This window comes from Magallana gigas, chromosome 7, assembly GCF_963853765.1.
Source record: "Magallana gigas chromosome 7, xbMagGiga1.1, whole genome shotgun sequence".
Lineage (NCBI taxonomy): Eukaryota > Metazoa > Mollusca > Bivalvia > Ostreida > Ostreidae > Magallana > Magallana gigas.
This window is the reverse complement of record NC_088859.1, coordinates 36,504,364-36,531,804: the sequence shown is the minus strand read 5'-3', so window position 1 is coordinate 36,531,804 and position 27,441 is coordinate 36,504,364. Positions and strand designations below refer to the sequence as shown.

The 27,441-nt window shown below is 33.3% G+C and overlaps 5 protein-coding genes and 1 non-coding gene across 9 annotated transcripts; 4 read left to right on the top strand and 2 right to left on the bottom strand.

Annotated features, from left to right (window-relative positions):
* Positions 1 to 331: 331 nt before the first annotated feature.
* On the bottom strand, positions 332 to 3,418 carry LOC105325423 (uncharacterized). Of its 2 annotated transcripts, none has more exons than XM_011424978.4 (4): positions 3,156 to 3,418; positions 1,566 to 2,246; positions 709 to 767; positions 332 to 581 (listed from the first exon to the last, which is right to left on the bottom strand). In XM_011424978.4, exons 1-3 carry the CDS (start codon positions 3,223 to 3,225, stop codon positions 751 to 753), a joined length of 768 nt encoding a protein of 255 aa, XP_011423280.3. In that variant the 5' UTR covers positions 3,226 to 3,418; the 3' UTR covers positions 332 to 581; positions 709 to 750. The 2 variants fall into 2 exon arrangements, with proteins under 2 accessions (XP_011423280.3, XP_011423281.3); XM_011424979.4 differs by having other exon boundaries at positions 1,566 to 2,243; positions 3,156 to 3,417.
* Positions 3,419 to 3,438: 20 nt separating this feature from the next.
* On the top strand, positions 3,439 to 6,816 carry LOC105325424 (ATP synthase mitochondrial F1 complex assembly factor 1). Of its 2 annotated transcripts, none has more exons than XM_011424980.4 (9): positions 3,439 to 3,563; positions 4,219 to 4,516; positions 4,668 to 4,833; positions 4,927 to 4,989; positions 5,387 to 5,437; positions 5,715 to 5,762; positions 6,067 to 6,229; positions 6,410 to 6,450; positions 6,600 to 6,816. In XM_011424980.4, exons 2-9 carry the CDS (start codon positions 4,236 to 4,238, stop codon positions 6,774 to 6,776), a joined length of 990 nt encoding a protein of 329 aa, XP_011423282.2. In that variant the 5' UTR covers positions 3,439 to 3,563; positions 4,219 to 4,235; the 3' UTR covers positions 6,777 to 6,816. The 2 variants fall into 2 exon arrangements, with proteins under 2 accessions (XP_011423282.2, XP_065921337.1); XM_066065265.1 differs by lacking the exon at positions 3,439 to 3,563 and adding an exon at positions 3,783 to 3,803.
* Positions 6,817 to 8,350: 1,534 nt separating this feature from the next.
* On the top strand, positions 8,351 to 20,380 carry LOC105325422 (voltage-gated purine nucleotide uniporter SLC17A9). Its single transcript, XM_011424977.4, has 12 exons — positions 8,351 to 8,506; positions 10,879 to 11,005; positions 11,668 to 11,887; positions 13,526 to 13,625; positions 14,729 to 14,802; positions 15,259 to 15,433; positions 15,615 to 15,711; positions 15,943 to 16,030; positions 16,213 to 16,247; positions 16,552 to 16,723; positions 17,138 to 17,167; positions 17,499 to 20,380. The coding sequence occupies exons 1-12, from the start codon at positions 8,424 to 8,426 to the stop codon at positions 17,636 to 17,638; spliced, it is 1,341 nt and encodes a 446-aa protein (XP_011423279.2). The 5' UTR covers positions 8,351 to 8,423; the 3' UTR covers positions 17,639 to 20,380.
* Positions 20,381 to 20,492: 112 nt separating this feature from the next.
* Positions 20,493 to 22,307, top strand: LOC105325421 (uncharacterized). The gene is made up of 3 exons (XM_011424974.4): positions 20,493 to 20,756; positions 21,168 to 21,357; positions 22,080 to 22,307. The coding sequence occupies exons 2-3, from the start codon at positions 21,176 to 21,178 to the stop codon at positions 22,273 to 22,275; spliced, it is 378 nt and encodes a 125-aa protein (XP_011423276.1). The 5' UTR covers positions 20,493 to 20,756; positions 21,168 to 21,175; the 3' UTR covers positions 22,276 to 22,307.
* A 2,763-nt stretch (positions 22,308 to 25,070) lies between these two features.
* On the bottom strand, positions 25,071 to 25,142 carry Trnae-uuc (transfer RNA glutamic acid (anticodon UUC)). Its single transcript has one exon. It is a non-coding gene; the product is annotated as a tRNA-Glu (tRNA).
* Positions 25,137 to 27,018, top strand: LOC105325420 (uncharacterized). Of its 2 annotated transcripts, none has more exons than XM_011424973.4 (3): positions 25,137 to 25,278; positions 25,930 to 26,115; positions 26,374 to 27,018. In XM_011424973.4, exons 2-3 carry the CDS (start codon positions 25,934 to 25,936, stop codon positions 26,570 to 26,572), a joined length of 381 nt encoding a protein of 126 aa, XP_011423275.1. In that variant the 5' UTR covers positions 25,137 to 25,278; positions 25,930 to 25,933; the 3' UTR covers positions 26,573 to 27,018. The 2 variants fall into 2 exon arrangements, with proteins under 2 accessions (XP_011423275.1, XP_034314116.1); XM_034458225.2 differs by lacking the exon at positions 25,137 to 25,278 and adding an exon at positions 25,345 to 25,486.
* The last annotated feature ends 423 nt before the right edge of the window (positions 27,019 to 27,441 follow it).

The window sequence follows — 27,441 nt, the reverse complement described above, 5'->3', positions numbered from 1 at the left end:
AATGCAAATCGATTCTGTAACGTAGAGTCCAAGAGTTCTGAAGCGCACGCGTGATTTGCGTAATAATACGAAATAAAATTACCATAAATATGTCAATAATTTAATATTTGAACAATACCTGAAAATGATATAAACATAAGTAAATGTAATAGGGAATCAGTTATTGAATGATATGACGTGACCATATGCGTTGGGTGTGATCAAATTTATCATAATTATAAAAGCCCTTCCGGCGTTATTGGATTTGATCACATCCGTATTTGATCACCTTATACAACTCAAAGAATGATTTCTGATTTCTTATTCCTTAAATATATCAATAACTGTGTGATGCTAATATCTACAGCTTTAAAGTCAAACTATAGCTACACAATAACAGTATTTTCTCTAAAACAAGTTTACATTTCCGTATATTAACGGTGACTTTAACAATAAGACAATTGTTCAACACTGAAAAGGAATAGATAAAAATACCACATAGCAACTGATAACATTCTATTAATTTCAGTTGGTATGAACTTTGTGTACCACCCGTCTTTTGTAAATCTTGTTAAGTTGTTTCTTCTTAAAGAACATTGTCTCTGGAAAAAATCAATAATATATCAGAACAAAGTATATTTGACATTAAAAAGACTAATATGTTGTTTTTTAATTAGTACATTGTATATGATACTGATATGTCACATATTCCTACTAACAGTTGCTTACATTCACTGTTTATGAGATCTGTTTTCCACAAATGGGTTGTATTCATCTTCTTCCATAAACTGTAAAATAATCCCACAAATCATTACAGTGACTCAAAATGTCACGCATACATATTCAATATCTTTTCCAATTTACAGGTGAATTTTCCTAAATATGGGTGAATACTTTCTTAATAAGTTCAAAGAGAGAGGGGTAAAGAAAGAAATATGACAACAAGAAGTATTAGAAAGATCCCTATGCTCTAAATAAAGGATATTTCAGTGCTTTATTCCAACATGCATGTAAATGCTTACTATAAAACATGGGCAGAGATTGTTTTTGTATCACATCACAAAAGTTTTTGTTCTTTTTAAGAAATCAGTTTTGTTAGCAATATGGTGAATATATTTTACATGTAGACATTTAAAGAGTTTTTGCTTCTCCTGTGGTATAAGGCCAACCTTAAAAAAAAATTGATATTGTAGCTTGGGGTTTCTAGACCCAGAAGGGAGGGGGTGAATTTTTTTTTCTACCATGAAGTTTAACTTATTAAAAATTGTTAAAAAATAAAAATCTCCATATAAAAAATAAAAAGTTCTTAATTTTTGGCCATTAAAATTTTATCAGCAGGGTGAATTGGTGAATTTCAATGAGGCAGGAGGCAATTCCAATCAAACAATAACTTTATTTTGGCCCTATACCTTAGCATGAATTTCTTTGATCAGACATGTTGTAATTACATGTAGGTTCTTACAATTCTCATCCCACATACTTTTTTTCTCATTTTAAAATTGCTGCAAAAAGCATCGAAAGAAGAAAAGGGGCAAATACATACATGTACATATTGACAAATTAAAATGTATAATTAATTTCCAAACCTTGTCTGCACGAGCAGTGGAACTTTCCTCCTTTTAGTGGTGTACATATATCTGTTGACAATGGACATGGCCTTGGTATACATGAATTGTTTCCCTTGCTGGTTTTTGTTGTATTCATCACAGAGGTACTAGTAGAACTAAATACTGAGCTGGTAATAGTCATGGCTGCAAGTTGGCTCTGAATTTCATGAGAGTCCTGAGTTTTGAGCATAGTGTCATACAAAGTCCATTCTACGGAATGCAATGGTTCTGTGCCTTGAGCAGAGGTTTTAGATGAGACAGGGTCTTGAGACAATGAAACATGAGGTTGTAATGTGAGCGATATTGGTGAACTTGAACTGATTTCAATGGCAGATGTCTTTTGATGAGCGGTTTTTGAGGATCCAAGAAGTTTAGTTAAATCATAATCCTCCCCAGTGGTTTGATAAGGGTCTTGAGCAGCATTTTTGGTTCGGGAGGGGTAAATACTTCTGTTTAATGTTGCTTGATTGATATTCTCTGTTCCACTAAATGACTCTGTAAAAGATGGTTGTATGACAGATGGGTCTATCTGAGACTGATCACTGGACGGGTATAGAAGAGGGACATATTGAGCAGCAGTTACTTCCCCTGGTGATTTGTCTAAAGACAGAGATTCCAGTGATGACAATGTGGTTGGTTCAAGGCTAAGAGCCAGATCTACTAAAAGAAAGTCCAATTCAAGAAATATAATAGTACATGTGTACATGGTACGTGTATGTTCATATAATTAATCAAATGAAACATTAAATTAAATCATTTGTGATTAACTCATATACAGCATAAGTGCCCCAAATCCTCTTCTTTATACTTTTACTGTATTGTCTGCAAAACATTTGTATGAGAGCATCCATCATCATAAACCAATACCCATATGTACGATCCTCTCCCATCTGGCCATGGTTGTATGATACAAGTCTTAATAGAATATCTCTTAGTTCTTTAAACTATTGACCAAAGTGAGTAAAGGATAGGTGGAGAACGAAATGACCTTAGAATAGATGCGACCTCATTGATCATCAAATCGCAGTTTACGTAAGACATGTTGCTTAATGCTGATGCAGTAACAGCACGCTGTGTGTAAAATTAAAACAAGTTTAAACTTAGCGTAACAGATGACACGTGAATATTCAGCTTTACAGTACTTTGTGATGAAGCAGCTCTTGGCAATATACAGACTCAAGACTATGGCTTGAGAGAACGTACATCATGATAATTTAAAAGTAGATTTTCAGAAAACACCAACTCTTCACAAAAAGAAATATCTACTCATTGACAACTGGATGAAATAATGAATCAAGTACATGTTGATTACAGTACGGTACATGTAAAACCACAAATACCTTAAATTTCATCAGTGGGTAGCAAATTAAGTCAAAGAAGAAATAAATTTAGATAGATAAGATTTAGGCATTTTTTGCATCTGCCTGATAAAAATTCTGGTCCCCGTGGTGTATAATGTATTAATACAGATACATCAGCAAAAAGAAAAGTATTTCATGTGCAATGCAAATTAAATAAGTTTCTAGATCATGTTTATTAACGTGTTAATTTACAAATTTTAGTACATACCTGACTGTACTACACCTAATAAGACATAGGAGTAGATCACTAAAATGCTGACACATTTACTCAGTTTCATATCAACTGATCAATCTCTTGTCGGTTTTAAAGTACACTTAATTTCTTGGTTGAACATTGGCCAGGTAATCACAATTTAAAAAGACATCTGGGAATATATTAAAATTATGTTTCTGAAATCTCGAATTGCAATAATACGTGCTTTACCCTTATTTACCAAATTTCTACGTCTCAAAAATATTGATTCTGCGTGTTTACTTTCATTTTCAAATAACTCTTCAGTGTTGAAGGCGTATTTTCACTCTGACTTAAGCTCGAATTTCCTTTGAACGAAATAGTCATTATAGTGGTTAGTTTACAGTTACGTCTAACTTTGAAATTGGATCATGATTAGATAAGGTAGGCTATATAACATTAAAAATCCATCGATGGAATGGTACAATTTGTAATTTCATGTTAAATTTTATATTAACTTCTTTTAAGAAGAACAGAAATAACTGCAGATCTGTGTAGTTTTTCGAGAAAATTCGGGTTGACATGCCCTAGCACTACATTCCTCACATCGAAAACAACTGTAAGATTGCGGTGTTATTCATATACTCAATTTGATTTGCTGCAATCAAGTATCGAATACATGATGTATGTGTAAGATTATATAAATTAATTTGAATACCTTTTACAAAAGAATGTTTTACCCTGCTACCCTCTACTCTACTATGCTTTACATACGATCTGATCTTGCATGCTTGTTATTAAAAACTGAGATATTATGGAAATTTGAACTTGTACCTAGATAGAACATTTAAAATTGCCTTACAGACTCATATGTCTTAAGACACAGGTAAAATTATTATTATGGATAAGCCGTACAATGTGGCCAATTTATGTATATAGTGTGTACACTACTAAAGTGTGACCTATTCTCGTCAAGGATCATTTTTCATATTTAAGTTAATGTGTTGATAAAATGACGTAACAATGATCTTGCGGGTAATGGTCCTTGGTGAGAATTGGTCGTTTAATTGCCAGTATACATGCATTCTTTAACTTATAGGAAATAAAGAGAACTGAATGAACTACCACATAGATACCGCCATGCTACCTCGCTACAGTTTCTTCAGGATTTGTCTTTCATGTTGGTCTCCATTGCCTTCCTGTGCTAGGGTACCAGCTGAGTGGTGGAATAGGGGCTTCAGGGTTCCTATGGTAACCTGCTCAAAGACCTGTGGATTACGCTGGATCACAGCTATGCATAGACAGTATTGCACCTCATCAGAATCAGACACAGGATTCAAAGTGGAAGAAAATCCTTACTTTGATAAATACAAAGCAAAATTAGAGTCATTCAAACAGTAATCATTATTTATTTATTGTTTTAAAATATCAGCCCTCACACATATTAATTTTACTTTTACACTTGTATTTCAATTCATTTAGCAATACAAAGAAAATACTTGTATGACATTTCTCTTTTTATAAATTTAATTATATTGTTCCTTTTAGATCAGATCCACAAAAGTATGCTGCCAAAATAAAAGAAATTGAGAATAAAGAAAAAGAAAAATTACAACAGATGAAAAAAGACTTATCTACACCTCCCAAAATTGATAAGGAAGCTTTGGATGGGGATGGAGATGATGAAAAGTTTAGTGGTTCCTGGCCCCCAAAGGTTGAATTTTGTCATAGACTTAATATCTGTGGGCATAACTCAATTAAAAGTTGTTGTATACATAGAGAATGTACTTCATCTTTATTGTTTCAGAGCCTAAATGAAATAATGAAAGTCGATTTAATTAAAGACAAAACAGCTGCCGAAATTGAACAGGTAGGTAATTTATGGCTTTGAATTAACTTTTTTCCAGATACATGTACATTTATAACATTATTTTCTATGTTCTAGTACAATTTTTAATAGAAGAGAGCGGTTTTGTCTAAAATCTCTCTCTCTCTCTCTCTCTCTCTGGAACTAGCACTTGCGAAAAAAAAGATTATATAACAATTTTTTTAGGAATCTGATTTTGTTTGATTGTAAGAAGAAGGAAGTTAAAACTGTCTATAGATATGATATGAATTTTGCCAAGCTTGAGTCATAATCCAACTGAATTTACTTTATGTTGCTTTGAAAGCTCTACTATAGTGCACGGTCGCAATGTGCACATTACTGCTTGATATTTCTGTAGTATATATTTATACATTTAGGGTTTTCCATGTTTTTATTGTAGATTTGGAACGAGCATCATGTAACCAAAGATTGTATATTTGGTGTAATACAGGTACTTTTACCCCCTTAAATTCAATAATGTATGCAATTATATAATTGTGATATTTGCAGAGTTTTCTGCTATCCAATTTTTTACATAAGGGGCTAACAATCAAAAGTCTCATTCCTATACATGTTCTTACAAATACATTTATCAGCTATCCTTTTCAACTCTTGATAACAGTTTTTTCCATCAGATTTAACATTGTTTCTCTGGCATATGTTACAGCTTAGGCTACTGGTACATGTACTATATTTTGCTATATAACTATATAATGTTTTCTTTCCAGCAAGGTGATTTTGATGATGTGAAGCTCAAGGCTAAACTGTGTCCTCTTGTAAGTTTTTCAACGGTTTCCGTTGTCTTGTGGAATTTAATTGAGAAAAGTTTTAATGAATTTGCATTGTTTAAAGTGATACCATTATTAAAGGAAAGCAATTCTAAAGGTTACCTTTCTTATGACTATCAATTTTTTTTTTATATATATACTCAGATCCTTCTATATCTTACATGTACGTGAGACTTGGATGCAGTGATATTTGTTACTGTGATTTTCGTTTGCATAAAAAAATTGTATCTTTTTTATATGCTCATATATATGAAGTGTGCTTTAATTAATACAATGTATATTCATTTTGTAGTTTATTTACCCCTTACCAAGAGGTGATGGATATGAGTTTATTCTTTCCCAGTTTGATGGGAATGTCATCTACTTTACTCCCTTAGTTGTGTACCAGACACTGAAGGAGAACTCTCCTCCATGTTTGACAGTCGCACACTTCACTGAATTCAAAGAGGACAAAGGTGAAATGAAATATTGTGTACAAAATTTAATGGAAATTGATGTAACAGATTTCAGATGAAGTTATAACAACTAAAAATGAAATTTAGAGGGGATTGGGAATATTTGGAATATGATTGAGAAATTACGACAAAGGTTTATGCATAACAGTATGAAATTGATATCTTTTTTTATGGTAATAGGAATAGTTTTAATGGCTGGACAATATGATGAGAAGATATTGGTGAGTATGATTGATGAAATTCGAAATTTCATTGCCAACTTTCAAGTAGATTGAATTATATCACTTTATGATCATATAAGTATTTTCTAAAACATTTTTTTCAACTTTTTACTGATCAATACAAGGACAAATGTAATTTGTATTTACAGACTAAGAATGAGTCTTTGAATTTAATGAAGCAGATGTCGATATACTACGGGAAGTCCTCTACAGATAAATATAATGCTGTCAGAGTCTTCAATCATCTACCAGAAAAATTCAATCATCTGGACTTAATAGAAAATTATAAATTCATGAAGGAAGACTTGGAAGAATATTATACATGATTGAGTTTTGTCATTAAAATAAAACATAAATAACATCAGATGTCAGCGTTATCTTTCTTTGTGCATCATTTAGACAGTTATAGAAGAAAAAAAGATTAAATATTCATGTAATGGTCATTACATATCAGTTATTCAATGCCAGATATAGTGTGCTGTACTGCAGTATGATCTACGTATAAATCTGAAAATAATGTACTGGTAATTTTGAAGTCGCCACAGCTTCTTTAAAACCCCTATAGTGATGATCAAAGGACATATTCAATTCAAATCATTTAATTGGCAGTTTGAGAAAACACAATTACCGTAATAAACCTTTTAGTTTTATTTCCAGGCAAATAACCTTTATATTAATATGTAAATAATGATGCATGGTATAGAAAATTTGTTTCACTGTTAATGTAATTTACTTTGACCTTAAAAGATTAATATCTTGAGAATATTTTGTCATCAATTGTTAAAAAATTTGATCAATGTTTTTTAATGATATATTCAAGCTAGTTATATGTGCAATAATGTGATGAATACTATTCTACTAGAACATGTATGTACATGTACCTGAGTTATTTGTATAATGAGTCTGTATACTGTTATAAAGCTCACACAGGTGTTCATTGTTTCAGTTCCAGCAAAGAATAAATGACATTTTCTCCTGTGTTGTAAGGTTGGGGAGAAGGTTAATTTTGCTCATGTCATTTGCTTCGATCATTTGACCAAATTTTGTCCAGACAATATATTTTATTTGTACATGTATAGGAATCCAGCGCTGAACAGATTTCAAACTTGGTTAGCAGGGCCATGTATATCTAAAAAATTAGAAGGACACCCTATTGGTTTTACGATTTTTCAGTCAGAAGGTCCAGGGTCAATATACGGTAATCAGCTAGAACATATAGGCCAGTAAACTGTTAATTGTGCAATCAATATTTTAAGAATCCTTTACTGGACAGACATGTATTAAACTGAAAAAAGAACTTGAACTTGAAACTTGGCACATACATTAAGCCCCCCCCCCTTAATAGTTTATGACCTCGTTTAACTTTGACATCAGAAGGTCAAGGGTCAAGTTTGAACATTTGAAAACATTGTCCTCTTAATTAATTTAAGAACCCTCTGCTTGATAGACATTGACCAGGACATTTAAATAATAGAGAACTCCTGGAATTGATGTTAAATTCAAATGTTGAAGATGAGGTCAAGGGGTCAAACTATGGTTCATGGTAAAAAAAATTGTTTCTATTGAAAACAACCCATTACATTGTGAAAACTTGATTGAACTTTTTAAAATCGAATTTTGATACAATGGTTGATATGGGGAGGGGGTATATAAGACATTTGTGTTTATATTATTATTTATTATATATTTTTTAAAAATGTAATCATTAAAAAAGGCATTAACAAAATCTTAGATAGACTAGATCTAACGTTAGAGAGATGGGGCTATCAGCAGGTTAGTTAGCATATGAAGGATTATCATATATCTTTTTAAAATGCTTGTCAATTATTTAAAATTGAATTCTTGTAACCAACATCCAAAATACATTGAACAGCGGATTATTGAGACTTTTATTTGATTAGTGTCCAAACGGCACACCATACATTGACAAACTTCAGTGTTAGAAGATCAAGCGTCTTCACGACAAAGATGATATGGCGATCAAAGATGACGTTTACATCCCTCTAGTCACGAAAAGATCCGATTTAAAGCCAGTGGAGGGCAAATATTGGACCAGGTAGAGTGTTACTCGGCTGTTGCTTTATGTTGAGCACGAATGATGTGTAAAAACAATCGGAACTGAAAAAGAATCGATGTTACATGTTTTAACTTGAATTTCCTCGTAAACTATGTACTAATCGCATTTAATGGATCATAAGAAATTTAAAGTTGTATTTCCTCTTTTTTTACATTGTGATATAAGACATGTAAATTTTACAAATATGCCTTGGGTATGATCCACTGCATATCGACCCATTTACATGTACATGTACTATGTAAAGACGTATGTATTTCGACAGATGGAATAATGAATTTTTATGTTGATAATGTAGAAACTTTAAGGTGTTGTAGGCATCAAATGCTTATTCATAGCAACATTAAATTTTCGTATATTACATCTCTAATTGTTCGTGAAAAGGTAGCATAAACAATAGCTGCAGGTCTGTAGCTCCCCCGAATCATAAAAAAAATTGGATGGACGACCTGGGAGCTTCAATGCCACCCATTGGAAATGTGCACTTGTTTTGGACTGATTAACATTATTGATACGCAAATTGAAGAATTTAATGGTACTAATTGTTTTTACAGAATTTGTGTATTGATAAGATTAATCAGTCCAAACCTAGCGCAAGTTTTTTCAATGGGTTGCACTGTAACTCCCAGGTCATCCATCTTATTTTTTTTCACACCGAAAGCTACAGACCTGCGGCTACATAAACTAACGTATAGTGCCCTCTACTGTTTGTTCACTTGACATTTTATGACAATGGTGACAAAAAATACTGTATACAGCCTACTCTGGATATATTGATATTCAGGGGACCATGCAAATTATTTCAATATATCCGTAATTCAATGAAAGCGAAATCAACTAACGTGAAGCCACCATTTTTATAAAATTCAATCAAGATCTAAAATAAAGAAGAACAAACCCGTACAAATTATTATAGGTCATCGTTTATCAATTACAGTGAACAGATAACATGAAATATTAGTCCTTAAAAGTTTAAATTAAATATCAGTAAGTTTTGTAAGTTTCATTTTGTTACAATCTTTAACATGTTTAACCTCATTCAACAAAATGCTTAATTGCATTTTTTTACGTTTTAATGAAAAATCACCAGACTCAAACGCTTCAATTACTGCTGAACACTGCTTGTTTATCATCGTAGGTCTACTCGGGTTAATATGAAAATCCTTAGTTCTTTCGAGTCAAAGCTTTGTCTTTTTATCCATCGCCTTACTAGTTGTTCGTTATTAGTGTCCAAATATATGTTTTTTTCTGTGTGGTTTCTATATAACGTCTAGCAAAAATACATCCATATAGTTAAAAATATAAAATTCAACAGTGAATAAATTTTAATTTTAAAAGAAGCATAAAACCACATAAAATGAGAAGTTATCAATTCACACCTTTATATATCAACCGGTCAGTCCGGCATAATTACTGTCACCAACCGTATTAATACATTTGTATAACCGTTATGAAAACAACTCATTATCACCTCTGGGGACCTATCAGTGACTTCTTTAAAAGCCGATTTCATTATAACCGTTAATTTCGTGCAAAGAATATGAGAGGCTAAAACTGGGGATTTATTTCTACTTGCTATATATAAGCAGAATTTCAAAATAAGCGATTTCAATATAAGTGGAGTAAGCTGTATGTACATTTGAAAAATTACTTATAGATTTTGTATTGATATATTACGTACTATAATCACCATTTTTTTTCTGTAAGATGAGACTCTGGCATTTACTGAAATTACAAGTATATGAAATGTTGTATATGTAAATGTACATTTACAACAATTTCAGATAAAATAAAATGAACATTTCTATAGTTCATACAGTTTTTTGTGTCTGTTGATATCACCTATCAACTAATCAATGATTGTGAATTTGATTTTGTAAAGAATTAAGGTGGGATTGTTTACTAGTATGTACTGTTCTGTTGTCTAATTAATCATGACGCAGGAGGAAAAGTCACACCAAAAAGGAATTGCTGATATTGTATAACATTAAGTGATTTAAAAAATGTTTCACAGGAAAAATGTTTATTGATTTAAATAGTAGGAGATTTGAAAAATATTATATGATATGGTCCACAAGATCTTGAAAGATTTAAAGAAACGTCAATCTCTGTTATTAATCAATTCTCTAGAACTAAATGTATGCAGTACATGTATTTCAATATACATGTAAGTATACCAATCAATTTATTTTAGAAAAGAGAATCTATATTCTGTGAAACATGGATTTGTTGGATTGCTATATATTTTTGTTACAATCATCTTAAATCTTGCTCATAAATGACAGCTATCTACTGTTCTACTACACACTATTGGTTGAAATCTATAAAATAGAATTTGTTCCTATTCTGTTTAGGGCAGAGAGAAAACAGTGGGCAGCAGGTTTATTTACAGGATGTGCAGTCCTGTATGCTTGTCGAACTGTGACTCCATTATGTGTGGCAGCCATGGCCAAAGAAATGGGGTGGGATAAAACTCAGTCTGTAAGTTGTCTTTAAATACTTGTTACTGAATTATCTAGGGGCATGGAAAGGGTAAAAAAACGTTAATGCAAAACGAACAGCAAATTTTTAAAAATATAGTGAAATATGTCCAGACAAGCTTAAAACAAAATCAACAGACAGCGATGCAAACAAAATGATCACAGATGCAAAACAATAGTCATTCACTGAATTGATGCTAAAATGGCATGCAAAGACATATCAGGAAAACACGTACACTGAAGAAAACGTAACCTGGTGAAACGTATCCTTGCCATAAGGTTGACTTAGTATGTTGATAAAAATTAGTTGTTTGTTTTGCATTATTGTCTTTTTTACCCTTTCCACCTCCCAAAATTAGCCTCTAACAATCATTCAGTAAAGTTGGAGGAATACAAATTGTGCTTAAAGCGTGTTTGTGAGTGGGAAAGTTGTTAAGTGCAATAAAGAAACAAAATTGATTACCTAGCAGGAGGTCAATGTTCCATGCTTACTCTACATCTTGTGTGTATTTGGGTTTAAAATTCCTTTTTCCTGTAGTAATATGTTCCATTAATTGTTTTTTTCAGTTTTTCAAAATGATTTTCTGTTCACCACTGTACCTAATCTTAAGAATATTACTTTCTATCCTTGTAATTCTTATGTTCTTGATTTTTATTCCATAGGGGTCAGTTCTTTCTTCTTTTTTCTGGGGCTACACAATGACCCAGTTTCTTGGTGGCTACTTGGCTGACCGAATTGGAGGAGACGTCATTTTACCAATAGTAGCGGTGTTCTGGTCCATGATAACATTCTGGACGCCGCAATTGGCTCACTTATCAACAGACAAATACCTCACCATTCAGTTCATCGTATTATCTCGAGTTTTTCTTGGCATGTTTCAAGGTATGATGTTAAATTTTGTGTTTTGTATTGTAGTTAATCCACATTTCAGTTCTTGATAGCAATTGAAACATAGTTTTTTCCTTTTTTTTTATTAACAGTATTGATTTTGTCTGATATCGGTACTTTTTTGTGTAGTAAAATAAGTGCACAATGGTGCATAGAACAACATGTTTCTGATTAGCACCACAACAATGCTTCCTCAATTAATATACATGTACCTTTCAAAATTAACATGAAAGATCCATGGTTAGCACCATGATAGATATTTATTTCCTTTTTTCAAAGCAGACTTATCTTTTAACAAATGTGTCTCAGTTTGAAAAAATGCATGCATATATAAAATTAAAGATTACAAGTACAAAATATTTCCAAAAAATTTGAATTGATTGCAAAAGTTATAGATATATTACCAACATTTAGTTTCTTCTCATGTTTCCAAAGATTAAACATGGTATTACATGCATATATATTCAAAAAGACTACACAACATATATGCTAATCATCATGCACAGGTGGTTACATGCCCAGCTCCATAAGTCTGCTGGGTCAGTTCATTCAGAGCCCCAGCAGGTCTTATTACAGTGGTCTGATTACAGCGGGACAGTATGCAGGGTAGGTCGTGGAGGGTCGTCCAACGCTTCATGTTACGTCATGCTATATACTCATCTGATCTCCTATACTCTGTTCCGAGTTTTTGCTTCCACCACTTTTCACTTGATATTTCAATAATCATAAATACCTTCGTGCTCAAACTACGTTCATCCACTAATATGAAAAATGTCCAGAGTATCTGCTTTGAACCCCCCCCCCTCTATTGCTTCAGGTTTCAATACATAACTTAAAATAGAAAGTCTACACAGATTTTGCATTGCATCAGCCATGAAATCAGCCTGATTATAACGCTGAGTGGGTTCTGAATGGTAAAGAGATGTAAACATTTCCCATTATAAATCAAATTTGTTTTTTTTTCCAGTGAACTTTTATGAGTGAAAAACGATAATGTGTCAATGAAGATATCTTGAATATTTTCCCCTTTTTTATAAATGTCAAATGTATTTCTTTTACAGGTATGTGTATTTTAATTAAAAATCATCAAAAAGTGATGGAAGCAATAACTTGGAACAGACTTAAGTAGTACAAATACCTATATTTCAGTAGTCTACTCAACTACAATGATCAGACAAGTCATACCAGCCAACCAATGATTCCTCATTTGATAACAATGATCATTTTTATATTCAAATTTAAATCAAAAGAAAGAACGAGAATATTCAGAAATATTCTTAGCAGTACATGTATTAAGAATACACAATACTTATATAGTTACATAACTACATGTTTTAGTACTAGCAGGGTACACTGTACCCTGATACCATGTACTATAATGCAGTCTGAGATTGATTAGAGGATTTATTTCAAAGCTACCCACGTTTAAGTTATACCAGTACATCTGAAGCACATTTTATTCAAGACATGTCTGATAATTGGGACAATCTGAATAACACAACATTTAGTACATTTCTTTGTATTCTGATTTATTAGCTGTTTATTTTCACTTTTCTGTGTGATAGAGACCTTGATCTTGTTTATCATGTAGTGCTATGCTTGCCTTTCTTACCATGCTTTTCTTGTTGACAGGTTTCCATTATCCCAGTTTTAGCTCCATTATATCCAGGAAAGTTTCTGAGCAGGAGCGATCCTTCACTTATAGTTTTATATGCTCAGGATCTCATTTAGGGTAAATAGCAGCACCTGTTGTACATGTATTAATTGTGTTTACATTTATTGGACATTAATTTTGCAAATCACATTAATGTACTTCATGAGAATCAGATTATTTTTTTTAGAATCATGCACAATAATATGTGTGATAAATGAATAAGTATTTGACCATATTACAAATGATTAATGATAATTTTAAAAGTTGTGAAAACTCCTGGAAAAGTTTTGAGGAGGAAAACAAAGCTTAGCTAGTTGGAGCAGCCTGTGGTTTTCTTTATCACCATTTTCTTCTCCTTTTTTTGCATGAAAAGTTCATTACATGTATTACATTGAAGATATATTTGATGTACATGTATATATATACTGGTAAATATCTTTCTTTAGTGGGTCATTTTTCTCCTAAGGTGTAATTTTTTTTTTTTTTTGGGGGGGGGGGGGTTACGTACCCAGTATGATGGGGTTTTTTTTAAATCATGAAACAATATACACAATTTTGTGATAACATGTACATCTAGCTATATATAGATGATAAAACACATACATATATATTTTAAATCAAAGTTTGAAAGCTAAAACACTTAAAATTTTACATTGAATGATACATCCCGTTTACTTTTGGTGTAAAAGTGTTGTTTATTAGTATATATATGCCAAATATCATTAAAAAAAAGTATAAGGCCATATTTTTCAAACTTGAAGTGTAAACTGAATTTGTGAAAAAATAAAAATCTCCATATTAAAAAAGAAAGTTCTGAATTTTTCTTTTGATAATTCATTTTATCGGGTCTAAGAGGGGGGAGGCAATTCCAAACAAACAATAATTTTATTTTGGCCTAACCATGTATCAGCTATATACAAGCACGTCTATACATGTACATGTGAAAATGTATATACTAGTATATTGGAGATGTGTGGGTAATACAATGTTACAATTGTCACAATGACATATCATTACAAAATAAATACACCCTACATTAATTTTGTTTAACTAAGCATGAAGCTTATTTTTGTGTTTCATTCATAATTAAATGAAAGATGATATCTTAATTATATTTTTTAATGATATTATTTATATGCTGTACCTAAGATGCATTAAATCAAATGAAAATTCATTTTCAGCACTCTATTGTGTGGAAGTATTGGATCTATTTTGTTGGAAACATTTGGTTGGCAGAGTGTGTTTTATTTTGTTGGTAAGTACAAAGGTTTGAAAAATTCAGTTTTCTCACCATGTTCAGCATTCATCATTTTGCACTCTATCAATTGTGCTCCACATTGGCAAAACATTCATTCTTTGCTCAGTCTTTCAGCGTATATTGGTTCAGTACTGGTATTTATTTCGTATTTTCCCCCCACCTCTCTCAATTTTAACAAACTTATTTCTGTTTTAAAGATTTTATAATACTGCATTAAATTCATTTTACTCAGTTGCATAAATAAAACAAGATACATAATCAAAGGTACACCAACTTGCATCTTCGCTAGCAAAAGGTTTTTTGATCCACTCTGCCTTTAGAGGAGCAAAGTAGATCGTAAACCCTTGGCCTTTGGCCTGCAAAGATGACCAACTTGCTGGAAAATTAATTCCTGCCAAATAAACCACACACTTAATACTGTAGATTCCTAACTAGATGCGTTATGAATTTCAGGGCTGTGTAGTATAGTGTGGATGTTGTGTATGAGGTACCTTGTGATAGAGAGACACAGGAGGAAGTATGCCCAGCCCCCATCTGTCTCAGTCAGTGACAACACGATACTGGCAGAAAAGTTCCCCGAGAAGAAAGCAGTGCCATGGCTGATGCTGTTTGTTAAACCAGCATTCTGGTAAGCCAGCTTATGTTTCAGTATACCAGGTACTCATTTATTGAGATAACTGTAAAATGTTTTGATTTTTGATATACACTTTAAATAAGTTAAAGTGCCTCTGTAAAAATGCAAAAGTAAATTTGGTTTGTATATTCATGTAAAGTTTACCACCACCGAAAAAATGTGTTTTTGATTTTAGGTCTCTCCTAGTTGGACATTTTTGTGAAAACAATGCCTTTTACATCCTATTGTCATGGTTACCCACTTATTTTCATGAAAATTTTCCAGATGCTAAGGTAATAGAATTCTTTCAGCTGGTGTAATTGTGTGTCAGTGTAATTTTTAATTTTTTGTTGATTACTATTTTTTTTAAAAACATCATCATTATTACCTTACCTTAGTTTATTTTACTTAGCATTTACCAGTCTTTGTATTTGTGATGATGCATGTACCGGTATCTATTATTCATGGAAGACTTTGTTGGTATGTCCTGGGGGATATATGTTTAGATTTTGTTTCTGTTTCAGGGCTGGGTGTTCAATGTGGTGCCATGGGTGGTTACCATGTTTAGTTCTGTCTTCAGCGGCTGGCTCGCTGACCACATGTTGTCCAAAGGTCAGTATCATTAACACTGTACTGTGCAAAAGTTTGACTATTGAAAATAAAATAACTCAATTACTGATTCCTGGAAACTTTTTCTGCATATCTTTACTTATTACTATTGAGCATTTGCTGCAATGCAGATGTTATCACATGTATCTCTCTGTTTTACAATTTCTTGTTGATTGTATCTTCAGGATGGAGTGTAACATTTGTAAGGAAATTCATGGAGGTAAGATTTTCTTGCTCTTAGATTGTGAATAAAACTGATGGCTAAACATGCAAATTTGTCTGAACTGTTCATGAACATAAAGTTAATGATTTCTGAATTTTTCATTAAATTTATTTGTTGCATTTCAAAAAAAAAAATTTGGGGAAATAAAAGGAATGTTCAAGAAAGGTTGAAATTTCTTGGAGTTACCAAGTACATGTACCAGTAGATCCTAAATATTGCTAACAAGACTACTGGCATATTGTGAACGAAACAAGCTTCCACAAAACTTGATGGAGTCCCTCATGACCTGCTTTATTTTCAGTCCATTGCCCTGTGTGGTACAGCATCAGCACTCGTATTCCTGTCCTACACCAGTACTTATGGGTCGGCCCTGGTACTGATGGCTATAGCAGTCATGTGCTGTGGCTTCCACAATAGTGGGATCCTGGTCAACCCCCAGGACATTGCACCCACACACGCTGGCTCCGTCTTTGGTAAGCGGTCTTATCTAGCAATATAAATATGAAAATATGTCATATAATAGATTTTGATTTATAGTTTCTGTAGATTCCTTTTTGAACGCGAGGAATTTATACATGCATAAACTCGGCAGAAGGGGATTTTAAAACATCGCTTTTATTTTTCAGACAGATATAAACTAAACAAAACTATGACAAAGAGTTGGAGTTCGCGATTTTATATTCTTGTGATTTTGAGTAAAACGGTTGAATCAAGGAATTAAGTACTCGTGTAAAATAAGGAATCTACAGTATTTGGTGTAGACATTTTGTATATAAAATATACTGTTCATGTATTAAGCAAAATTAATACCTTTTAATAAAAGTCCATTATATTAGACTTGATTATACATGTACATGTAATACAGTTTATTTATTTCCACTCTCTAGGTATCATGAATATGGCAGGTGCTGTTCCTGGTATGTTGAAAAAATTCATTTTCTTTGTTTAGATTTTCACAATCAGTATGTATTTTGTTGGAAAATAAATTTTCATGGTTATCTCATAAACACTGAAAATAATACATCAGGAATTTTCTCATGGAAATAAATGAAATAATTAAACGTGTATGTATTATCAGAATTTTCCTTTAAAAGTGGCAAATAAAGTTTTGAAATACTTGGTACAAATAATGTAAATTTCCTTAATTGCAAAATTTCTAAGGCTGTTTTTGCATGACTTTAATTTTTTTACTATAGAATTTGATTTTGTGTATATGAACTTCATTTTCGATGGTCTATCATCTCCTAGGCTTTGTGGGGGTGTACATGGCTGGCCATATACTTGAAGCCACCAAGAGCTGGAGTGCAGTATTTAATCAGACGGCGGGGGTGTGCATGTTTGGATGGCTGGTCTACATGATCTTTGGTACAGGAAAGCAAATTGTTTGAGATGAAGCTGCCATCATGTTCACATACACTACAAAATCATTGAAATCATTGGGTCATAATAAAATGTGGTTTGTATTTATAATGTAATGTAAGAAAGTGAGAGTGAGGAAAGAAAAAGAGGGCAAGTTTAGCGCAGTGCTGATTTCATTCTTGTACAACTGTGATAAATTGATAATGTTAAAAAATAGCTGTTTAATATTATTACGAGATCTGTGATTTTTGTGAGAATGTGTACTTGTAATGCATGTCATACAAACTTATATGCATTTGTTAACTTTATTTTTAAAAAAAAAAGACAATCTTTTTAGAAACTTAATGAAATCAACTTAATTAAATCATATACTGGTGTTATGTATCAGTTAAGTCTTGAGAATTTAGTGCAAGTTTATTGAAAGACTTGCATTAAATGTGATACTTAATTGTGCAGGGTAGTTAAAACTTGTTAAATAAGCGTTGAAGTAAAAAATGAAAATTATGAGTATTGTTGGGTGTTTATGTTTTCGTGGCCAAGAGTTAGGTACATTAAATACAAGTATTAGCAAAGATTATATAATTCCTTGATCTAAATTACAAGTCTATACTGTATAGTATGCATGAATGTGTTTATCAAAACATGATACTGATTACCTAATTTATTTCACATGAAAATTGTGTACACTATCTTGTAATTCTGCTTGAAATGTTTGATATATGTATACCGGTATGATACAATTGTTATGAGTGCAATTATTTGATTTCTTTTTTTATTAATATTATTTAAATATGTATATTATTAATTTTTTAATGTTTAATAACATATATGTCATACATATATATAATATAAAACTTGCATTTTTTGCCCCAAGATTTAAGATTTTGGGAGGGTTTTTTGTGTACTTTTCTGTCCTCAACCTTTCCCCCAAACTTCAGAATAATTATTATGAGATATGGTTTACTGTCATCAACCCAGTTTGATCTACATGTATTACCTGTATAAGATCTTAGTCACTTTTCAGTTTCCAACTCTGCAAAATTGTTGTTGTGGGGGGGGGGGGGGGGTATGTGTTTGCATTTTAACCTGGTCTATACAAAAAATATTTTGATCTTGTCTGATGTTTTGCCTATGTGTAGCTTCAGTCACATTAAAAATTGCTTTTACAAGACAAAGTTGGACTTACAAATGCAATTACTTTACTGTATTTTGTAAATGCAAATGCAAGGGATTTACTACATACATGTATAAAACTTTATCTGGATTTTTTTATGTCTGTTTCTCAATCACAAATACTGCATTTAAGAGGTACGTCTAGATGGCTGTGGCCATTTTTGGGCTATTTTTACCTCCTTTAGATGAAGAGCTCTGTATGAGGATATAGGAACCTGTTTAAGTTTTAAAGCTAAAATATTCAGATTTTTACTTTATTAAATAATAGTTCAAGGCCTAAAATATCATTTTTTAAATTTTATGGCAGATCTGATGGGGTTTTTTATTGGTTGTTGACCATGCATCTAGCCTCCTTAATATACAATGTTCAATAATTCTTTATTGCTCAAGATTTTATTTTTAAAAAGTTTCACCTCAAACCCACTATGTTTAGGCAGCAAATAAAGGGTGCAACGAATCTGTACCTAATGATAAGACTTTAGATTGGAAGGTGGCTGTTTGCTGTTTCATTTCATCTTCCAAAGTCAACAGGTCAAGGGTTTCTGATCCGCTTCACTGCTCACAAGTCGCGGATCAAAAACAATTGACTTGGGAAAATGGTTTCATTTATGTTTGCAAGTTTCCAGTTCATCCGTCAGTGTAAATGTGTATGAATAACTGAGGGAAAGATTCCACTCATAAATGTAAATGGGTACAATGTTGTAAACCGTCCATTGACCGTCTTAGACGTTATCATTACGTAAGTTTTGGGATTACCATTGATAGAATGGGTTTTACATGTTTTGGATTTTTTTATTGAATAAATAGGTAACAATACAGTAGCGTCGGAAGAAAATTGAAAATGGGGTGAGGGGGTGAGACCTATCAGAAATCTTTGCAAGAAAAAAAAAGGATCATAGGTATGGTTGTCTAACTTTGCAAAAAAAACCCAAAAAACATAGGGGGGTGTCCGACGCCTATGCGATATCACATGACTGCGCTTGTGTAGCATTTTCTTTATACCTAATCTCCTACATGTATATCAGTGCGGTATTCTCAGAAAAAAATGCGGGTTTTCCTGGACATGGTTAGAAATCTAATTGGTAGATCGGTTCTCTAAAAGAATTAACATCTAACGTAGTTAAATTTTAGCGTCTTTTTAATCTCTGGATATTTTTTCACCCTTTGAATGTTATGAAACGTTCTACATGTATATTTCAAATACGATTGCATTTTTCTTTTTAAATTAATGCTGTAAAATAACATTTTGTGAGTTACAGAAATATTTTAATGTCAAACGTCTATTAATGTACTTTTTCCTACTCATTTAAACGTCTGCTTGCTTCAAAGAAATCTTGTTATCAAAGGCATGAACTGTTCTTTTTTGTTATTTGTGAATTATTGCGATCATGCGCACCGTTTACGAGAAAAAAGGGCGTTAAAGCCCTGCACTATTTGGAAGTCCAAGTGTACGAGAATCTTGCCGTATCTGTACATGTCCTTGTACATGTATCTTGGGATTTACTAGTACATGTATGTGGTAATTCTGATTCTGAGCATTTTTATTGTTGTTGTTTCAGTATTGATGAAATAAAAAAATAAAGGGGATTTCTTCACAACTTTGTCTTTTCATCTTTTTTTTTTGGCACTTTAATTTGAGAAGGGTATGTGGAGTATTTTCGAGGTCGGCATAGTTGAATGATCGGCAGAAAAAATATTTTTGACGGGAAACCATGACCCATGACGATTATTGAAGATGTGGTATTATTCCTGAAAGAGAGTTCTGTGTTAACATCATCGAGCTAAAGTAAACACGAGCTGACCAAACGCTGTTGAGCTGAATGGTCATCCCAGTAATTGATTGTATAGGAATTCGATGACCTAGATTTGCTAAGTGCAAATACTGTTGTGTTGAGAGGCACAGAGAATACCGCCTACGATTTAAAACCAGTTGACACCCGAGAAAAAAAAGAATACTCCACCCAAACCACAGAGGCAAGTATTTACTTCATATATCTGGTACCTCTTATGTTTTGCACTGAGAAGATTTTTGTGCATTAATGTATGTTTTATCATCTAAACAGCCGAGCGATTGCAATTTTCTTGAAATTGTAGGGTAATACAAGTTAGCATATTTGTAACAAAGAACTAGCATTTATGATTTACCTGATAAACATTATGGTGGTCTACGTTATCTATGCTGAGTTTCACTTGTCTGTCTCAGTACTAGTTTGTTTAGCAGGAAACAGAAGAGGAGATATCCTGTTCACTCTTGGCTCATCTTGACAACAAGTGCCATTTACAAACGAATCACGAATATTTTAGTACACAATGTTTATGTTGAATCTCATAACTACATGTAGTTTTACTATAAGGAAAAGACATATATTTATATTTGATTTGTAGACTGAAGGATGGCCGAGATACGGGTGAAGTTTAACATCGCCATGGTGCTGGCGGTACTGGCCGCGGAGATCGTGAGTGTGGTCATGTACACACACTACTCCCCCTGGTATCACTCCCTGGGTCACCGCAACATCATCGCCGCCATCATCGCCGACTGTGTTCTCGTCTACATACTGAAACTCATCAAAGAGTAAGTGATCATCAGACGATTTCGTGTCTTTGCGCGGATTGAAAGGGGTGGGTAAGATCCCTCTCCCCCCATCCACCCACCCACACACACATTATTAATGCAGACTAATTAAGGTCGTGGTCATTTTTAGACTTTATAAATCTCCCTTTAAAAAAGAGTCATATAAAGATAAAGAAAAACATTCAAATTCTAAAGTGAAAATATTTTTTAAAATTTTCTGTACTAATTAATAGTTTACACATGTAGCTATTAACAACTTCAAGTCATTTTTTTTAAATATGAGGTAGATCTGGTGCTTAATTTGTTGACCACCCAGCCTCCTTAAATTCAGACTGTTAAGTTGCAGAAAAAAAGACGATACTACAACCCCCATAAAAAAGGCGATACACCCATCCCCATAATATAAATTCCTCCCTTGAACCCTATGAACAAATTCTGGATCCACGCCTGTCGTAGGAATTAAATTCCTTGAATAAGCCTACAGTCGTACATGCTTGTCTTTGTAGAATAAGCCCTATTCTTACGACATGGTTACTCTTTCTAGTCCTATGTGAAGTCGTATGTCATTTGAAGCATGCATGAAAACCAACTTTTTTAAACAATGGATTCAAAGAATATTTTGGTTATATAGCAAACACGTGTTAGAGAAAAATTAGGCTAAATGAATACTGTTAATGTTTTGTTGCTATTTCAAAATCTGTACTTTTTCTCTTTTTGAATAGGAACTTCTGGGACCCCAAGAACTGGGAGGATACTGCAGTACTAAGCATGTGGCTGGCCCTGCTGTATCTGGGGTACCAGATGCCCCACGTGGTTCACAATACTCACAGCTTCACCTACTTCTTTGTCCACGTGGTCCACAAGTTCGCCATCACCTTCGTCATGTTGTTTGTAATGGAGAGATTTAAACGATATTAGTTCAATAAATTAATACTTACTGTAGTAATTTGCAGCTTTTTGTTGTTTTTCTTTACAAGATGCACTATAATATTATACATGTAGCTGTACATGTATAGGTAGTACTTACAAATTGGTAGGTGTTATTCAATTAACGACCTCAGGTTCCCAGCTCAAAGAAATCTGCGACCTATAACTAGTTTTTTTCCATAATTTACACAGGGCGAAAAACAATCTTTAAGCAAGTCCTTAAAGGTGGCTTAAAGAATATACAACCTTTAAGTCACCTTTAAGCTGAGCTTATAGGTCCTTAATGTCCAAACTTCTTTAAGTCACCTTTAAGCCATCTTTAAGCCATCTTTAAGTGGCATTTACGCTCCTTTTAAGTTGTCTTTACACCATCTTTAAGGTTCCTTTAAGTCAAGTTTGATCAAGCTGAACAGATTCATCTTGAATATATAAATTAAATGCAAAAGCTCTTTTATAGGAATGGGAGGGGGTGATCCGAGTGATGATATAATTTCCAAGGAAGGGTGGGGGTGTTCCAGGCGGTTTTAATTGTCGCTCCATTGAATTGAACACGGGTCGCTATCATCAACACCGCTCCAATGGACACAGATTACCGTTGTTAAAGTCTTTTTTTTTGGGGGGGGGGGGGGTGGTTCAAAATTATTGTAGGGGTGAGCGCAGTCTCTATATCTAAATCTGCGCATGAAATTATATTAAAGTATGTTTGTTTCCTATTATAAATTAATAGAATATGAACGAATAATGCATGATTTGATTTAATAATCGGTTTAAGATATGTATTTTTTTCAATTTTAATTATATTTAGGTCTAATTCTAGATCTGCTAGACACATGTTAAAGATGAAAAGACTCTCAACTGCCTTTGTTATATCGGGTGGGGTATTACTGCTTTGTTTGTCCAGACATAGTTTTGTTCGTTTGTGTATATCTAATTAGAGCCTATTGTTTGTCCAACGTAAGAAAACCCCTGGAACTAACACAGAATATACAAGATATACACAACAGGTGTGTCGTGTGCCCAGGTGCACGTAAGGGTTTCTAATGGCGTTGAAATCTCAGTATCTACGTGTATACGAAAAGTCTAGTGAATGAAAGTTTATTTACATTTGTAATTCATTCTCAAAGTATGATTTCCTAACTCTGGGTTTTAAAAATGTTACGTCTACAAATTAAAGATGTATGTAAGAGTAAAATCTAGAGGCTAATTAATTACTGTACCGGTGATCATAAATGGGGGTTAATTATTTAAATACATGTAAATGTATAAGGGTAAATATGTCGCATACCCGGCCTTAATACCTTTTCTATCATAAAATTTATACATTTTGTTGCTAAATTATGCACAGTATTGAATTAAATTTTTTTAATGGCTTAAAGATGACTTAAAGATGACTTAAAAGGTAACTTAAAGGTGGCTTATAGAAGTTTAGACATTAAGGACCTACATGTATAAGTTGTCCTTAAAGGTGGCTTTAAGATAGTCTTTAAGATAGTCTTTAAGCTGCCTTTAAGCCATCGTTACGCTTTTTTAAGTCACCTTTAAGCACAATTGTAGCTTAAAGGTGGTTTACAGATCGTCTTTAAGCTACCTTTAAGCACCTTCAAGCTGTCTTTAAGGAGAACTTAAAGATGGTCATTCATCCTGTGTTAAGTACACGGTGATTGGACGCCGTGTTTTTATTTATTTACATAAAAGCACATCTAAACTTGAGCACCTATAATATACCAGTCTATTGTTTTTTTTTGTTTTAACAGTACATTATATATCTAACGTTTCAGATACCTTTGCTTCACAGGCTGGCATATCGAAAATTGCAAAGTCTTTAAAAATAAAAATAAATTGACATTGCCAGAGAATTCGGCTTAAATTGCCGCGTCTGATTGCCGGGTACATGTATATCGTTACTCTGAAACCTGTACATTTTACATGTACTAGTACTTGCATTACAAATGGGTTCATCATACAAGCAAACAAACCTTGATACAACTACGTCAGCTGAATTCTTCGGGTGTTTGGAGACAGCGCCAGAGGAAAAAATCCGGTTCATGTAGATATCCGCCATCATGAAAACATCCCCGTTTTTAAGTGGTTCCATGGTGGTGGTGGTGGCGGTGGTGGCTGCTGAAGTTATTAGCTGGGGATGGCAGTGGTACCTGACCAGATATTTTTACACCGGGGTTTTAGCCAATTGTGCACTGGCCTGTGTATTGAAATACACTAAAGAGTAAGGCAATATATTAATATACATTGTATTACCTTATGATGGCTTTAAAAGTATATGCATGATCATTTTTCATTTGTATGTTTTTGTGTGTTTAAAAAAAGGTATGATACACTGTATGTTTACTTATAATTATATATATTTTAAACCTTGTTAATAAGCTGACTTTTACGTTTCAGGACTCTGTGGCGGGCGCGTGGACTGAAGGACTCCGCCCTTCTGTCGCTATATGTGACCACTCTGTATGTGGGCCTTCAGGCACCACACGAGGTCAGCGGTGGTGTCCTTAGCACGATGTTCTTTCTGATCAGTGCCTTCCAGAAGTTTCTCGTCAGTTTGGTTATTGTTGTGGTGTTAGATACAGTTCGATTTTAAAAAATCATACACATACATCACAATATTTTTTTACTGTGTGTCTGGGTAATTAAAGTTGACTTTTGTGAATTTTTAGCACTGGAATTAAAAGGACATCAATTTGAATAAAACTAAATTGTACTATACATTTTTCAGAAATATGTTGATGTAATAAATGGCTATTAATAAAAATTAAAGGAAAAAAATGTCGTTCCGATGCCGGGAATCGAACCCGGGCCGCCTGGGTGAAAACCAGGAATCCTAACCACTAGACCACATCGGAGCTGTTACAGTAAAGTTGATTAATATAGGATAAATCCCTGAGAAGCAGTGATCCCCACTTCGTAACGCCCACGCTAACCTTTCATTGGTTTTCATTACCAGTAAATCTAGGTCACGCTGAATACAAATTTCACAAGGTAAGCAGGACAATCATTATCTAGTAACTTTTAGATGATAGTATTAAAGTAGGCAATAACATAGATTTGGTGCGTGTTTAATTCTGCACTTTAAAGTTGATCGTCCTTTTTTTATAGTTTATTGTGGTCTTCAATCATGTCAATTGATCCACATTTGAACTATAACCTATTGTGTGCAGAGTGGTTTGTAAACAGAACCATTGATCATGTAACTAAATACTGTCGTTTCGTTAATATTTTATCGGTTACAAGTTTTGAATTTAAAAAGTCACAGATATTGAACTCATGTATTCCTATACAGTAATGGTTATCAGTTGTTATGAGATGCACCCTCTGCATCATGTGTAATACCCCGCCCAACGCGCATTTGTTTACAATGTACATTCTATTTTCTGAGTTATCTCGCTTGTCATGCAGAAAACTAACGAGTAAAGGTTTTTTTTTTAAAAGTCGGTTTATAACATGTGTAATGTTATGAAGAATTTTCAATAAGCCATGAAAACTAGTCACTTTTCCCCCCTTTTTTTCTTGAATTTTTTACGATTTTGATATTTGACGTGTCCGTCAAATAAAAGCCAGGAAAAAGGCAGATAGTTCGAACTAAAGTTCGATTATGATCATATAATAGGAAACTTTTATAAATCTTTCCAGAATCATGGCCGAGCTCAGAATCCAGTTCAGTCTGTCTATGATTATAGCAGGCATCCTGGCAGAGGTGGTCAGTGTGTTTTGGTACAATCACCACTCCCCGTGGGGGCGCCGCTCCGGGGACCGCTACATGCTGGCAGCCATTGTCTGCGACGCCGGGCTGGTCATTGCTGTCAAGTTCATTATGGAGTAAGTCCAGTTACCTACTGCTTTATTGCTGCTACCCCTGAACATATGTAAATATTTTAAGCCCTTTTACCACTTTTCATTGATACAAAAAAAGATATACATGTATTTTCTTCTTAACAATCTTATATCAATATTTTCACTGTAGAAAGGATTTTAATTCTTTATATAAAGCTTCATATTCTATTGGCCCCATCTTGTTACAACGTCAACACTTTGCTAGGTGATGAGTTTATACACGTTTTTTTTACTTTATTACAGCTCCTTTTGGTCCGTCAGTCGCTGGGAGGACGCCTTTGTCCTCGCACTCACGTTGGCGGCAATCTTCGGCTGTCTGGAAGGACCGCACATGGTTCACGACTCTCGGAGCTTCTCGTGGTTTTTCTTCCATACCGTCCACAAGTTCCTGGTGGTATTTGTCATAGCCATGGCCTTGGTTTATTTCAGTTACCTTGGATAACTAGATCTTCGCAGTCAATGCATGAGTTATTTACCTCATACTGTGCATTTAGCTTTAAGAAATTAGAATGCCATTAGTGAATAGAATTTGTAGTGTACTCCCTAAAATTCTTACCTTTGTCCGACAATCGATTGGTTCATCTATTACAATTCTTTGATATTGTAACCATATCAAATGAAGTCTTTATTTTGCTGATATGATAATTGTATTCACTATTTTACATAATTCTTAATACTCTTAATGATATATATTCAATAAAAATTTATATGTATCTATTATTTTTTTTAATTGTGCACATTTCCACGCAATTTTTACAATTTATAGTATCTTTTTAAGTACTCTTTTTATATCAAATTCTCATTATATAACGGGTAATATAGTTGTATATTATATCATAGTTATCCACTATAACAAATAACAATATGTATTAAATGTTGTTAAGAAAAGACCGTTTTGTTGTCAATAAAATAAAGACTGGTGTATGCACGTTATTTACGTGTAGGTTCGGTTATCCTGTTCCGTTCTGTTTTTGGTGAGCGGAGTGGAACGAATACACATGGCAAACATATACGGTTCAAAGAAACGTTTAAAAGTGCATTTATTTAACCAGCTTGAACAGGGAATATTTTAAAAAACACAAACACATTGCACAATCTTTATATGTAATTTTCACATGCAAATAAATCCCCAACAAACCACGACCAATATGGAATCCTCTCTGCAGACTTCGGACCGTGACTTGAAACGTTGGCAAGTTTTGTTTTATTAAAAGTGCTTAAAATAAGACTTTAGCGCAAAATCTTTAACAAGAATTCGTGGGGGAGTAAGAATAATTAAGGTAAAAGTTCGCGCGAAGTTCATGGTTATGT

Bases quoted from the DNA above. Each gene is read 5' to 3' on its own strand.
- LOC105325423 (XM_011424978.4), bottom strand. From the start codon at position 3,225: ATGAAACTGAGTAAATGTGTCAGCATTTTAGTGATCTACTCCTATGTC. The intron at 2,247-3,155 runs GTATGTACTAAA...ACTTTCTTTTAG, and splicing joins ATTAGGTGTAGTACAGTCAG to TAGATCTGGCTCTTAGCCTT.
- LOC105325424 (XM_011424980.4), top strand. From the start codon at position 4,236: ATGAACTACCACATAGATACCGCCATGCTACCTCGCTACAGTTTCTTC. The intron at 6,230-6,409 runs GTGAAATGAAAT...TTATGGTAATAG, and splicing joins TGAATTCAAAGAGGACAAAG to GAATAGTTTTAATGGCTGGA. The intron at 6,451-6,599 runs GTGAGTATGATT...TTGTATTTACAG, and splicing joins AATATGATGAGAAGATATTG to ACTAAGAATGAGTCTTTGAA.
- LOC105325422 (XM_011424977.4), top strand. From the start codon at position 8,424: ATGGCGATCAAAGATGACGTTTACATCCCTCTAGTCACGAAAAGATCC. The intron at 11,006-11,667 runs GTAAGTTGTCTT...TTTATTCCATAG, and splicing joins GGTGGGATAAAACTCAGTCT to GGGTCAGTTCTTTCTTCTTT. The intron at 16,724-17,137 runs GTAAGCGGTCTT...TCCACTCTCTAG, and splicing joins ACACGCTGGCTCCGTCTTTG to GTATCATGAATATGGCAGGT.
- LOC105325421 (XM_011424974.4), top strand. From the start codon at position 21,176: ATGGCCGAGATACGGGTGAAGTTTAACATCGCCATGGTGCTGGCGGTA. The intron at 21,358-22,079 runs GTAAGTGATCAT...CTTTTTGAATAG, and splicing joins ATACTGAAACTCATCAAAGA to GAACTTCTGGGACCCCAAGA.
- LOC105325420 (XM_011424973.4), top strand. From the start codon at position 25,934: ATGGCCGAGCTCAGAATCCAGTTCAGTCTGTCTATGATTATAGCAGGC. The intron at 26,116-26,373 runs GTAAGTCCAGTT...ACTTTATTACAG, and splicing joins GCTGTCAAGTTCATTATGGA to CTCCTTTTGGTCCGTCAGTC.